Source organism: Myodes glareolus, chromosome 4 (genome assembly GCF_982192425.1).
Source record: "Myodes glareolus chromosome 4, mMyoGla1.1, whole genome shotgun sequence".
NCBI classification, from domain to species: Eukaryota; Metazoa; Chordata; class Mammalia; order Rodentia; family Cricetidae; genus Myodes; species Myodes glareolus.
Genome location: NC_142029.1, coordinates 74,120,628 through 74,135,733, shown reverse-complemented (window position 1 = coordinate 74,135,733; position 15,106 = coordinate 74,120,628). Strand labels below are relative to the sequence as shown.

The 15,106-nt window shown below is 51.1% G+C and overlaps 1 protein-coding gene across 2 annotated transcripts; it reads right to left on the bottom strand.

Moving 5' to 3' along the window:
- Positions 1 to 276: 276 nt before the first annotated feature.
- On the bottom strand, positions 277 to 7,712 carry Fxyd2 (FXYD domain containing ion transport regulator 2). 2 transcript variants are annotated; one of them, XM_087905612.1, is made up of 6 exons: positions 7,558 to 7,712; positions 2,426 to 2,464; positions 2,197 to 2,271; positions 999 to 1,035; positions 815 to 845; positions 277 to 574 (listed from the first exon to the last, which is right to left on the bottom strand). In XM_087905612.1, the coding sequence occupies exons 1-5, from the start codon at positions 7,574 to 7,576 to the stop codon at positions 821 to 823; spliced, it is 195 nt and encodes a 64-aa protein (XP_087761738.1). In that variant the 5' UTR covers positions 7,577 to 7,712; the 3' UTR covers positions 277 to 574; positions 815 to 820. The 2 variants fall into 2 exon arrangements, with proteins under 2 accessions (XP_087761738.1, XP_087761737.1); XM_087905611.1 differs by lacking the exon at positions 7,558 to 7,712 and adding an exon at positions 4,908 to 5,062.
- Between the last annotated feature and the right edge of the window lie 7,394 nt (positions 7,713 to 15,106).

Below are 15,106 nucleotides of genomic sequence, written 5' to 3'. Positions count from 1 at the left end.
GCACCAATCCCCAGCATCAGGCCTTTCAGACTCACCCACCCTGAACAGCACCACACTTTAGGAAAACCTATGAACATAGCCATAGGCAAGCTACCTCTTATGTGGTCAAAAGCACCCAAGAAGCAAGTTTCCCATGGGAGCACCCAGGCTTCAACAGCATCCAGCAGGACTCAACAGACGCAGTCACCTTCAGCTTGACACCTTCAGGCCATGCAGAAGTCAAGCAGAGGTCTCTGTTCCCAGCTATACAGGGGCAAATGATGAAGCGCCCATAGATAACCATACCAGGCCTACTTTCATTGTCAGGTACTTGCCAGAATGATTCATTGGAAACCAGTGAGACGGGGCTGCACATGTACCCCAACTTGGAACAGGAAGTGGGATGTGAGAGGGATTGGGGAGGGGAGGGGAGGAAGGAAGTTAAGGGTCAAGAGGCATGAGTGGATGACCATGAGGGGGTCATAGCGAGCCTGGCACATCCTTCAGCCTGTGTGCTGGCCGTGACAGGGCAGTGGAGTACAGCTGGGGAAGATGGGCATCCTTAGCGCCCATACACTGGTGGGCACTGGTGGCTCTGGAAAGACAAAGGCAGGGTTTGAGCTGGGAGGGAGGCCTCTGGGGATGGCAGCTTTGTCTCTGTCCCTCTTACTATTCCCAGCAATCCCCCTGCAGCATCCCTACTCCACACATCCCACTTCAGACACTCAATGTTCACTTTAACATTCAGGGGGACAGCCCACCCGACCTCTCTGCTTGCTGCCTCTCATTCACACTCATTCTCTACCCAAACCCTCACCACTTGAAGGGGACACACCTGCTGTCACAGCTCATCTTCATTGACCTGCCTGGGATGGGGAAGAGTAAAGAAAGGATGAAGGAAAAGGGAGGGGAAACAGCATCCCCCCCCCCAGATTGTGGATCCCCGCCTCCTCGTTGGGGAAAGCTTCCTGCTCTCCTCTTGCCCCACCCACCTTGTTAGTTTCCCCGACAGCACTCACCTGTGCCTCTTATTGCCCCCACAGCGGAATCTTTTGCCTTGAAAAGAGATGGTAAAGTTTGTTGTCATTTTCCAAGAAGACCCTGGAAGACTCAGCTCTGCTAGGCTTGCCTCCCTCCAGCATCATCACAGTGTCTCTGTTTCTATAGAGCTGGAGCACCAAGCAATTAGTCAATCAACAACCCTTCACTGCACCAGAACTGCGATGGACTGTGAACATGTTTGGAAGTGGCAGCTGGGACCAGAGTTCATGACGCCACCAGCACAATGCCGGGCACAAGAGGGCAGCTGCTTGGTACACGCTTCGAGGAGAACAGGCCACATCCAAAGTTCAAATCCCTGCCTAGACTCCTAACTTCCAAGAAATGCACACCCCCTAAGACAGATCCAGGAGCCCAGCTTTCAGGTAGAGTGGCAGAGTGTGGGGTCACTCCAGAACACAGAGGCCTATTTGTTTCATCAAGGGTCTCCCTGTTTGCGATTCTGGTATTTTTCTTTTGGTTGCAACAATAGAAAGCAACCAGCATTTACTAAGCACTTGCTTTTGTGCTGGCCAGGGCTGAAGACATACAGGACATTTTTCTTCCCATAGAGCCCTCCGTGCTTGCCTCGGACCCTCTTATTATAACTTCCTCACCCCTATAGCTGCCTTAGGATGCTAGCTCCAATCTTACAAGACGGATGGGATTTTCCCCATTTAACAGGGAGAAAATGGAGCTTCTCGCATCCCCAGAGTTAGGGTAAGTCAGTGGTAGGTCCCAGGGCCTGGATTCCAGTCCTGTTGATTTCTAGCAACATGGGGGAGGGTGGAGGTCAGATACACCCAGGGAGGGGAGCTGCCACAAGTCTCTCCCCATGAGCCTCATTGTCCATCTCAAACGCTGACAATGGGGGCAGGGGTACTGTCTCTCAGTGTGTTGAGATTACCTAATGGCTAGGGTGGCTAGGGTGTGGCCATTCCAGAAACTGTCCAGCTGGGGTTTGGGTCGGCCCTGCCTGCTCCCTTGACCTCCTCTGCCCAAGGGTTGCCCAATCAGACTCCCCCCTCAGTTTCTCCTCCCAAGGCCACTAGGGGGCACCCTGGAGGAAGCGGGAGCCTGCTGTCCCCTGCGCTCCCCCTCCGGCTGGAGTGTGGGAGGGAAATTGGTAAGTGTCCTTACTGTATGACTTTAGTAAATGCACCACCAGTCTCCACTTACTGAGGAGGATAAGGAGCCCCACGACGAAGGCCAGGCCCGCGAAGATCAGGCCCCCTTTGCGGACAGTCTCGTAGTCTTGAAAGAGAGGAGACATGCGCAGTTGTGTGAGCGCGGACTCTACCAGACCTCCCAAGTTCACCCACCGGCAACCCCATACTGTTGAGAGCAGATAGCAAGGACCCAGGGATGGGGATCAGCTGATGGGGTAAGCAGGGAAGGACTGGCTTACCATAGTGGAATGGATCCTCTGCCCCCTTGGCGCTGCTACCTGAGGAGAAAGTTGGGGGGCGGGATGAATAAGACATGACAACCAGAAAGCAGTGGGAACGCTGGAATTCTCAAGTAAGACCCTAAGGGCCCAGGTGGGCAAGGGAAAGCCGGGTAAGAGTGGCCTGAACATCCACCCTAAGGCTGCCTCACCCAGACATCTGGGATCAGAGGCAGGGCATCTGTTGTGGAGATCTGTGTGGGCCGGAGGCACACAGTCCCAGCAGGGTGTGGTCCTCCCCAGCTCCCTGCTCTGTATCACGAGGACAGGCCAAAGAGCTGGGTTCCCAGGAGGCCCCTAAGTGGCCTCTGCCGATAGAATCCCACTTCCTGAAGGAGCAGTATCTGTGAATGGAATGAGTGAGAAAAACAGAGTCTCTATGATCAGCGAACAGGAGGAAGGAACCATGAGTCCATGCTGGGGTAAGGACCCTGGAAATGGAAGGCAGAACAGGGACTTGAATGTACGTCATCATCCGCAGGGCAAACTTAATAAGAGCTAACTTTGTATTATCAGCCCCAACAAACAGACCCTTGGCTCAGACCCCCTGTGGGGTGCTATTGTTATTTCTCTCCTCCACAAAGGACTGAAGCCTAGAGGGGGTCAGTGAGCCACACAGCAAGTAAGGGGCAGAGCTGGGATTTGATCTCCCGCTAAGGGTCACCAAGCCTAAGTGTTAGGTTTCCTCTCAAGCGACAGGTCGGAAGTCTTGTCCGCAGGCTGTGTAGCCCTGGCCCTGCCTCCCGTGGCCCCCTTCATTCTGGTGGAAGCTAATATTCTGCTGGCCGCCCCCTGAGCTCAGAGCTCTCACCCTGGGATAGAGGGTGGGACACTACGGGGCTGCAGTCACCTCCCCCGTGCCAGCCGCACTCTGCTGCCCTGCTGTAGACCCTCTTGGCCCTAGGGGGTCGAGGCCCTTTCCAAAGGAATGAACAAGTTAGCAGTTCCCAGGCAACTTTGAACTGTGTCCCTGTCGTGGTCACGGATAACGCCTGGTGAGTTCAGCTGTTTCCAGTGACTGGGGATGGGGCAGGGGAGGGGTCAGTTCCTCACAAATCTTGGGTATGGGTTGTTCAGAAAGGTCAGAATTTAAGAAGAAGCCTCAGGGACCCAGGCTCTGCCGGCTTCAGTGACAGTCAAGGTCACGGTGTGTGTGTGGGGGGGCATTGCTAGTAACCAGATCAGAGCTAGGACTCCCCTTCCCTTTTAGAACCATTTGATGAGCCCCTCCTCCACCCAGAACCAGAACCCTCAAGATATGTGGGTCAGTAGGGGTCCTATAGGACTCCAAGCCAGAGTCTGTGGATCCCAAAACTCAGGACTTTTCCTGTGACCCTAAGCCAGTTGGGGAAGGCTGGCCAGAAGGGCCGCTCTTCCCACTCCCAACCCTGGCAGTCCCTGCCCACTGTTCTTAGTTCTCTATCCAATGCTAGAAAGTCACACTAGGCAGGGTGTGGGAGGCTGAGACAGGAGGATTATAGTGAATTTTAGGAATTTTCTGGACTATACAGTGAATTCCAGGCCAACCTGTGTTACAGAATAAGATTCTGTCTCAAAAACAAAGTCACACACTCACACATATACACGCACACTCACACACATCCACACACAACTCACATACACGTGTACATACACTCACATACACGTGTACACACACACATGCACATGCACACACTCACATACATGTGCACACACACACATAGACATGCAAACACTCACACACATACACATGCACACACTCACATACACACATACACATGCACTTACACACTCACATACATGTGTACACACACGCATACTCATGCACTCATATATACGTGCACAGCACACAATACACATGTACACACACTCACATACATGTGTACAAGCACACACATACACACGCACTGGCACACTCATACATGTACACACACACGCACACACATGCACATGCATACACTTATACACTCACAATCATGTGCACACGCACACTTACACTCATATACATGTGCACACTCACACACACTTCTGCTGATCCAACTTCTGTTATTCTGCTTCTTTTCTGTGGGGGTGGAAAAGTTAGGGTCTTTCCCCAAATGCTAATTTTCTTAGAGAGCCACCGCTGGAAACCCGGAGGCAAGGGAGCAGGAGAAGGAAGGGGGGTTCGGCTGCCCACCAAAGGCAGTCCCAGAGGGAAAGGGGGTTTAGCTGCCCACTGAAGGTAATCCCAGAGGGAAAGGGGGTTTAGCTGCCCACTGAAGGCAATTTCAGAGTGAACGGGGGTTCAGCTGCCCACTGAAGGCAATTTCAGAGTGAACGGGGGTTCAGCTGCCCACCGAAGGCAGTCCCAGAGGGAAAGGGGGTTTAGCTGCCCACCGAAGGTAATCCAGAGGAAAAGGGGTTCACCTGCCCACCAAAGGCAGTACCAACAAGTCCTGCCAGCCTCGCCAGGCACTACACTCACCATCACCAGTCGACAGCCCTGTCATTTTTCCAACCACCAGGGCTTCTCCACAGTCTTCCTGAAGCCTCTACTTCGGGGACAGTGTCTGCCGTGGGGTGGCCAGGACAGCGGTGGGGGACATTAAATATTAACCGTGTCAGGTAATATTTACCCTGGTCACAAGAAAAGCTGAGTATGCTCAGAGGGGCTCCCGCTGAGCCAGGCAAGGGGGAGGTGTTGGGGGGGGGAAGACAGAGACAGGGAGGGGCTGACTGCCGTCTCCAGCCCCTCCCAAAGGAAATTTCCAGAGAGCAGGGCCCGGATGGGCAGCAGCGGTATTCTTCCATCAGCTGGCGAATCCGAAGCCGCAGCCGGGCTGAGGAAGTGGAAGTTTCAGGATGCGCTCATTGTGAATGGCACATGGGGGTGGGGTGGGGTACTTTGTCAAGTCGGGGACCTGTGAGTCCCTTAGCCCGCAGAGCTTCCTGCCAGTTCCTGTGGATAGCACCATGACAGCTAACATTCTCATGGGGTTCTCATGTTTCCCTGAGGGGTTCCTAAAGAGCCTGTCCTGTCTCCCCTCTCACCAAAGCCCGACCTTGGGTCCATGGCAGGGTGAGCCACCATGGAACAGCTCTCTCTGACAGCCAGTCCTGACTTCTCTCATTTATTCCAATCCCAGCGCCTCTCACACACACCTCAGTCTGAAATGCTCGGCCATCCCTGACTAATGTCTTATCCTAATGCCGGGCACTCCCTCACGTGGCTGTCCACCATGCACTTAAGGCTCTTTCAGGGCCGGGCCCAGGCTTGTTCTTATGGCTTAGGAAACATTTCCTATCTGGCTTCTCCCTTTCCGATTAGCTCCCTACTTGCCATGAGTGTCTGAAACACAGAGAAGTTAGGGGCCTTTGTGAAGGTCACACAGCCAGTGAGAGTTGAAGAGAATGATTGTTGCTCGTTCAGATTCAGGGTACAGATGCTCCGCCTGTACTTACCAGGCTGTTCCCCACTTTATTGTGACTGTCCCCCTGGGAACTGTGGTGTGGGTTTTCGTCTATGGGTTCTACACAGTAGAATAGGCCTTCAACAGGCTAATTAATGTCCATCACAGGCAAATGATATATAGAGAGATACAAAGATGGTAGATGCATAAATACCCAATAATATATACATATGTATATATACATATACATACATATGTGCATGCATACAGGATACATAGGTGATAGATGATAGTTAGATAGAGATAGATAGATAGATAGATAGATAGATAGATAGATAGATAGATAGATAGATAGACAGACAGAGAGACAGACAAACAGATTTCTACTTCCCTGGTATAATTCAGTCCTTCTGAAGGGAAGGGCTCCATCTGTGAGTCCCCCTCCACCAATGCCAGGGCACTGATAGTTCTGTGCACACCCTGGCTCCATCACTTGCTGGGCATTTGACCTCTGCCAATTTGTTTCCCGCCCCACGCCTGTCTCTTCATCTACACAGTGGGCAGGGCACAGCACTCAGGGAAGTGTGTGGAGTCTGAGGCAGGCATATCAGAATATAGCCTAGGACAGAGGGTACCACTGCTCCTGCGTTACTTGGAAAGTGACAGACATTAGCCTTTTGTTTAATAGTACCCTCAGAAAGCCAGTCACTCTCTGCTAAGTGGATGAGAGGAGAGAGTGCATCCCTGGCTTTGGAGCACTTATGCAGCTCTCGCGAGCTTTCAGAGCCCTGCAACAGGCATTCAGGAAAGCAGACAGAAGCCTGCCCTGTGAGGGGCTGGCCCCACATGCTGGCTGTCAGCACGCACAATCCCCATCTAAATCTCTGCTATCTCTGTCTGACAGATGAACAAACTAAGGCTGAACACTGGCTTCCCCAACCATGCCTAGAGCGGCTTAGTGCCATAGCCCTCCAGAGACCAGAAAAAAAACAGATCAAGGGAAGGTGAGGCCCAAAAACCAGAAAGGGGAGAGCCAGAACTGGAGTGCCAGCTGGGTCCTAAGACAGCTGGTGAATCTGGGGACATTCTTCACACAATGCAGCAGCACCCACACCCCTTATATTACCTTGGTGACTATCTATCTTTGTAAGCCCCTATGAGTTCTCTCTGGAGTAAGAGATGAAAAATTGGTAGAAAGATACACATGACAGACAGAAAGAAGGAAGGAAGGAAGGAAGGAAGGGCAGATGGGCGGGCAGGCATGCTGGTAAACAGGTAGGCAAAGCCACGGGAAAGCAGGTTGACAACTACTTTGTATTCCAGGCACTGGGGAAGTAACCCCTCCATGACCACATGATTCAGTAAGGAAGAACAGGATTAACAAGCATCATCCCATTTTACTAGGATGCAGACATAACCTGCTAGGGAGCAGGCAGTTAGAAAGTACGGGGACTAAGATGTGACTCAGTCTGAAGCCAGATGGATGGACACACAGCTGAATGAGGAGGCTGCTGATTCGATTTCCCCAGCCTCTGGCTCAGAGGTACCCTGCACATCACAGCAAGCCCAGGACTCGGGGTTGAGGTGTCCTTTTTTTAGGACAGCCTGTCTTTTCCATTTTCTCCCACAATTATGAGGAGCCAGTAGGTACACTTGAAAGTGATTGGTGGTCCCCTGAATCCAAGTTGGAGAGGGCAAGGATGGGGGCAGGCTTGGGAGACTCACCCAGGTACCACCTGTCCATGGCAGGAGCTGCTGGAAGTGTCTGAGGTACACAGGAGCCAGGGAGTGCCTGTCTTTGCCTGGGGGCCTGGGTGGGAAGAGAGACAACTCTCTTTGTGCTGGATGACTGAGCTGGGACAGGAAGAATGAGGCAGAGGAGGGGTTGGTGGGGCAACTGTTACCCTGCACCTGCCTGCCTGGGCTGGTTGGAGCAAGGGACCCACGTGAGGGCAGGGGAAGAATCTCTGGACTTCACTGGTCTGAGTGTCCCAAAAGAAGGGGACACTCAGAGCAACAAAGTAAACTGCAGCTGCCTCCCTTCCCCCACAGTGAACTTGCTGCTGCAGTGTTCCTCAAAGGGCACTAGCCAGGACCAGAGTGTCACCTCTTCCCTCCCTCCCCTCTTGGGTTTCAGGCCCACAGCTGAAGGAGACACTCAGAGACAGGTGTGGGTCCCTAGTCTTCAGTCAGGAGATTTTATCCTCCCAGGCAGTGGGCCCCACTCTGATGTCTGCCCCCAAGCCCGTTCTGAAAGCCGGAGCCCCTGAGAGCAGGCAGGAAGCTGCTCCAGGTGCACCAGCCAGAGATGAGCTGTGCCTGGGGCTACAGCTGGTTTAAAGGTGCTCCCATGGTGGCCTGTCTTTCCTCCTCACCTACACTTCCTCACTTAGCCCTGGTGACAACTGTGATGCACCTGTGGGGTCTCAGCAAGAGTTCCGGCACACAGTGAGGTCCTCTGAGGAGGACTGACTTTCTGTCAGGGGAGCAGCTGAAAGGCAGAATATCTTCTAGTCTCCAGGGCTGGGATGGCGCCACGAGCCAATAAAGGATTATAGGAGAGCCCTCAGTGGCCACCAGAGTCCTTGTGCCCTGGCCACTGTGACAGGCTTACAGCAAGGCCACTACAAGAAGTCTTTGTGGACTAAGATTGAACCTCAGGGTCTCCTCAAGACTACTGAGCTCATCCTGATTGGCCATTCCATTGGGATATCAGCAGAGCAGTGACGGTGTTAGGTCTGGTCACCTTGGTGACTGGCCTCTCTGTTCCTCAAAGCAGTACCCTGGGAGCTGGGGAAATGACACCCCCAGGGAGATGGAAGCTGACCTCCCATCCGAGTTCTCTGCGTAGGCTGAGGTCTGTCTTAGGGCTCTGAACTGGCAGCATTCCCGCCCCCAACCCCAGATACTTGTGAGATGAAGGGCAACTCCACCCAGTGACCTTGTCACATGTTCCCAAGTGAAAATTTTAACCTTCAGGTAGCCTGGAGCCCTGTGTGGAAATTCCCCAAACCAGGCACTGAGGAAGTTCAGGCATGTTACCTGAAGTTCAGTGGTCTCTGTAGACCTAGGCAGGATTCCCACTTCCCCCACAAGCAAACCATGAGCTCCCTCCCAACCTCAGGGTTGTGAAAGAGACATCCTCTTTCCTAATAGGCCCCCTGTGCCCCCACCCAGCCCTTCTCTCATAAAACCATCACTTTCCTGGCCAAGATCCTCTGAATACTGATTCTAAGCCTGGGTCCTTTTTGTGTCCCATCATTTTGTGAATTTATTATGTTCATTTGTTGATTGATTGATTGATTGATTGATTGCATGTGTGAGAGCTTGCCTGTGCTGTATGCATGTCTGGAGATCAGAAAACAATTAGTGGGACCCTGGGGTTGAACTTAGGGTATCAGGCTTTGTGGCAAGTGCTTTTACTGGTCCTCTTGATAGCCCCCTTTTTGTGTTCCTTCTTAATCTCATTCTAATGGCCTTTCTGTCTCCAACTTTCCTGCTCTTCTGTCCATTCCAACCACACTGTCCTCTTAATGGCTCTCTGACCTTCCAGGACTTTGCACAGATAGTTTTTGAGTACTCAGCCTCCAGGGTGTTCCCTCTATCCTCGGGTTTTTCTCATGGGTTTCACTTAGAGACCCTCCTAGGTACCCTTTCTAAACTTTCACACTAGCCAAGCCCAGAGAGGTGGCAGCATTTTGCCAGGGACTCAAGTAGCCTCCAAACTTGCCTAAGGCCACCTTCTTTCCAGTCTGTCACCTGAGTGCAGCAAGGAACTGGGCCCAGTTTGCTCTAGAGAGGCAGCTAGCACTTAGGACCCTTGCCCTCAGACTCCTCCAACACCCTATCCTGCCCCCCACCTGCCCCCCACCTACACACCCACCCACTCACACTCACACCCACCCCTCACACTCATACCTACCAACACACCCACATACACACACAAACACTCACACGCACACACTCACACACACATACCCCACTCATATCTACCCACACACCCACACACTCATACAACACACACTCACACACATACCGCATTCATACCTACTCACATCTCCCACACACCCCACTCATACCTACCCACACACCCATACACACACACACACACACACTCACCCACACATCCCGTACATTCCACACTCTCACTCACACCCCCGACACACACACCCCACCACCCACACCCACACCGACCCACACACCTGCTCCCAGTCCTGAAAGCCCAGCTAAGAGTTAAGAGTTGCTGAGGTGTGCTGAGTCTAAGCCCCTCCTCAGACAACTTCCATCCATCTCCCAGCCAGTCAAGATCATCAGGGTTTAGTTACTGCTGGGGACAAGGAACTCTCTCTGAAATATCTTAATCCCCTGCAAAGGGACCCCTTCTCCAACTCCCCTAGAGCAGCTGAAGGTGTATCTCTCCCATGTCTAAGCACACAGTCCCTTAAAGCCAGACCACCCCAGTGCAAATCCTTCTGTCTACTGACCTTGCCCTTCTGACCCAGTGAGTCATAGGAATATCTCCCTGTACCCTGCTATCCAAAATGCACGGTGACACCTACCTCAGAGTCTTGTTGAGGGAGGAGATCATTAAAGGATGTGCTTGGCTAAAGACGATAGTACCACTCTCTTCCCTAAGCTGGGCTGTTTTCCCAGGAGATAAGATTGCTCACCATATCCCTTTACATAGCTCAGGAGCCCCCTTGACTTCTACTGGAGGCTCCCTGACCATTGCCCCTGTCCCAGTGCTCCAGCTGGGAGCCCCACCAGCCATCACCACCACTGGCCCCAAGCTTCTTTTCTTCCCCCAGAAAAACACAAGCGCATGCCCTGGCCATCAGTGTCTCAACCTCCATTCTCCTTCCTGGACTCTTGCATGGTGCGATGGGGCCCAGTGGTCATGAAAACGCCACCGTCCTGCTTTTTAAAAGAACGGGGCAGGTCAAGAGCCTCTGCTTTCCCTTCTCTGTTGGGTTTCACCAGAGTGGAACCCCGGAGGAGCATCCAGCTCTGCCCTCCTGTGTCCTCTAAGACCCAGAGACCAAGGCAGTCTGCCCACAGGGACCTCAGTGGCTCTGCCTTGTTCCCCCAAGTCCTCCAGGCAGGTCTGTCTTAACTCACAGGGCAGTCAAGTGGACAGTCCCCACTGCATTTGTGGGTATGGAGGTCACAGGCAGAGGCACCTAGCTGATCTTTGTCTCCTGAATGCCAGCAAGAAGCATCAGAGTAGAGGTCCTCACCATAGCCTTCCCGAAATAGGACTCTGGCCCACGAGCCAGAACTTTGTGAGGTTTCCTGCCAGAATCCATAGCATTGCACCTGAGGCCCCGGCATTTTTTCCTCCACATGGTGTTGATTCGTAGCTCAGGGGAGCTTCAAAGGGGCGGAAACCGAAAGCCCCGACTCTGAGCTTAGGACCATTCTCCAAGGTACGGTCCCCATGGATACTGGGCAGGAAAGGTAGCCACTCCTTGTAGGCTGCATCTGTGCTAGCTAGAGGTCCCAAGCCCTAAAGAATGCCAGCTCCTGTCTCTGCTGTGACTGTAAATGCCAGGTAACTGGGGTCTTATAAGGCCAGGGCTTGGAGGAGGTGGGCCCCATAAGACGCAGCCCTTAAGTGTTGGCTTCAAGATGGCCCAAGAGGGGAGGCACAGCAGTTCTGGGAGCTGCCAAAGGGCAATGTTTGCTGAGAGTCAAGGTCACCACGTTATGGCAAGGGCAAACCCATTAGTCCAACCTCCTACACAGAGAACACCCTCGAGAGAAATGCATTATTGGCTTTCTTGGATGTGCTTCCTGTGGTTCCCTGTGGCCACTACCTTTGGAGACCCTTGGGGAAGCAAGCCATTCCTTTCCCTCTATGGCCTCTAGCGTCCTCAGGTGTGACTCCTGTTGCTTTTGTGTGGCCTGTGGCCATCCTGTCCCAGCCTGTGGGCGTACACAGACCACCACATCCACTCACTGTTTGTACCATCCCTCACTGAGATGGAATCCAGGTCTCCTCACCTGGCTTCATGGTTCTGGAGCATGCCAAAGATCTGCTTTGCTTTTTCTGACATCACAGTGAGTCAGGCTTTGGAGACACTATTTCACAAAGAATGGGAACTGCAGGTAATATGTGTACAAGTCAGGACTGGTACCCAGGTTTAGAGGGCAGACAGGGACCCTTGCTATCCGTGAGGAGGCAATCCTTACACAGCCAGTGTTGCTAGTACTGATAATATGACATCTTCATGTAGAAAGCTCAATGTGGTTTTATGTGTATTGTATCACTTTAAATCAAAGAAGTAACAGGAAAACATTGTGTGTGCATGTGTGTGTATATATATATAAAACACACATATATAACATATATATACACTGTACAGCACAGTACACACACTATTTTATACATACATATCGTGCTATATATGTATTTGCATACAAATACAAGTGCATTTACATATATCATACATATATAGTATGTAAATACATATATGTGTGTATAATATAGTGTATGTGCTGTACAGTTAGTATATAGTATATACACTGTATAGTATAGTATGTAGTATATATAGTGTATAATATAGTATATACACTGTATAGTATAGTGTATAGTATATACAGTGTAGACGCTGTATAATATATAGTATATAGCATATAGTGTACATTATAGTGTATGCACTGCATAGTGTATATAGTATCTATTATAGTGTATGCACTGTACAGTATAGTGTATAGTATATATAGTGTATTATATAGTGTATACACTGTACAGTATAGTGTATAGTATATATGGTATATAATATAATGTATACACTGTACAGTGTAGTATATAGTATATATAGTGTATAATGTATGCACTGTACAGTATAGTGTATAGTATATATAGTGTATTATATAGTGCATACACTGTACAGTATAGTGTATAGTATATGCAGTGTGTTATATAGTGTATACACTGTATAGTATAGTGTATAGTATATATAGTGTATAATATAGTGCATACACTGTATAGTATAGTGTATAGTATATATAGTGTAGACACTGTATAGTATAGTATAGTATATAGTATATAATATAGTGTATGCACTGTACAGTATAGTATATATAGTGCACACACTGTATAATATAGTGTATAGTGCAGGCTACTTTGACTTTAGTAGCTTTCTCCGAATCACATAGCCAGCAGGAGGCCTAACCTACTCTAAACACTTTCTAGAGCAAGAAGGAAAGTGACAAGAGAGGTGGGGACTGCAGCTCACACAATTAGAGAGAAGAGGGGTTCAGGTTCTGAGGCAGGGATTATTTCCAAAAGGTCCACTCCTCCTGCCCAATATCCCAAGTCCTTCAGGACACCAGTGCCAGCATTGCTCCTTGGCAGGGCACCTCTTGTTGCTCAAGGCCATGGAGCTGGTGCTGGCTCCAGAAAACAGCAGGTGGCTGGCTTGAACTGGTTGATTCTGCCACCAGGGGTTCAGGGGTGACAGCAATGAATCACACTAATGGCAAGAGGTGGCCATTCCCTCCTCCTTATGGCCCGAAGTCAGGTATTTTCAAAGCTCCTCCTCTGGCTTGGGCAAACACACCTGACCTTTCTAGCTTTCCCTGGGCCTCAGGGGGACAGGGTGCAGAGCAGCCAGGGACAAGGTGAGCACCAGACTGAGCTGGAGAGTTCTCCATCCTGTGGAGGGCAGAACCCTGCCTTCCGGGGGGTGGTTGACCTTGGGGTGTACTTCAGCCTGGCACCCTCTTCCCACCTCTGTTGATAGCGTTAAGTTTTGCTCTCTGCCTCTGTCCCTCTTCCAAGAATAGTCTGGCCAATTCTAACCTCCATCCTGCAAGAAAAAAAAAGTATACCCCTCTAGAGGCTGAGGGCCATAGCGCTTGCTGACCCAGGTGCGGATTAGTGATGTTAAGAATGAGCAGCAGCAACCTTCACAGAGGCTTCAACATCTTCGGGGATAAATTCATGCGGGATGGGGAGGTTCTGGGAGGTCAAATTTGGAGGACCCTCAAGGTCACTGAGAACAAGGAACTCACCGACCCTTTATTACAGTGGTCCGTAGTTTTTTCCTATCCAACCAAGTAAAGTTGCCACAGTAAACCAAATCCCAGGGACTGGGGATATAACTCAGTCGACCATGAGCTCACACAGCATGCATCAAGTCCTAAGTTCAAACACCAGTGCACATCTGTAACCCCAAGTCAGGAGGTGGAGGCAGGAAAACCAGAAGGTAAGGTCATCCTTGGCTACGTGTTTTTGCTTTTGAGTTTGAGGCCAGCACGGGCTATATGAGACCCTATCTTAAAGAAAAAAAACAGAAAACAAATCACAAGTAGAAACGGGTATAGGGTATCAAAGGCTGGGTGGCCTGCAGGGCCCCACCCTCCTGAAGTCACAGTGTTGATGTGAGTGTGGGAGTGTGGGCTCATGTGAAGCCCTATCCCCGTATCTGCCTATACCTTGGTAGATGTCTAACTATATGATTTTGATGGCCAAGGTTTTTGTCTCTTCAGGTCTGGTCTCCAGACCACTGGGCCTCCCATAGGAGCCTCCTCAGGGGACAGCCAGGGGTGCAGTCTAGCTAGGTCGCCTCCTCAGGGCACAGCCAGGGGTGCAGTCTAGCTAGGTCACCTCCTGAAGGGGCATAGAGCAGACAAGGTTGCAGGAGCCATGGGTTGCCCTCCCTTTATCTGACACAGCTTTTCTCAGATGCCAGCTGTGTGGTGCACACATGATCCTGGAACTGGGTCCACCCCCAGCTTCCCTGCAGCTGCTGTGGCCTGGACCAGCCTTGATGGGTATCAGAAAGAATCTGCAAAACAAGACTGTCCTACTCTCTCAGATTAACAGGTGCCTTAGCTAGTAGAGACTGGGTTTCTCTGTGTACAAGGACAGCCTTGGCTGTCCTGGGATTTACTCTATAGACCACGTTGGCCTCAAACTCACAGAGATCCACCTTCCTCTGTCTCCCAAGTGCTGAGATTAAAGGCATGGGCCATTACTACCAGTCTTAGTTAGTGTTTCTATTGTTTCAGCAAAACACCATGACCAAAAAGCGAGTTCGGGAAGAAAGGGTTTATTTGGCCTATACTTCCAGATCATAGCCTATCATTGGGGGAAGTCAGGACAGAAACTCCTGTCAAGCAGGGTTGGAACCTAGAGGCAGAAGCTGATGCAGAGGCATGCTTACTGGCTTGCTTCACATGCCTTGCTTGACCTGCTCTCTTATAGAACTCAGGACCACCAGCCCAGGGATGTTACCACCCACCATGGGCTGGGCCCTCCCCTCCC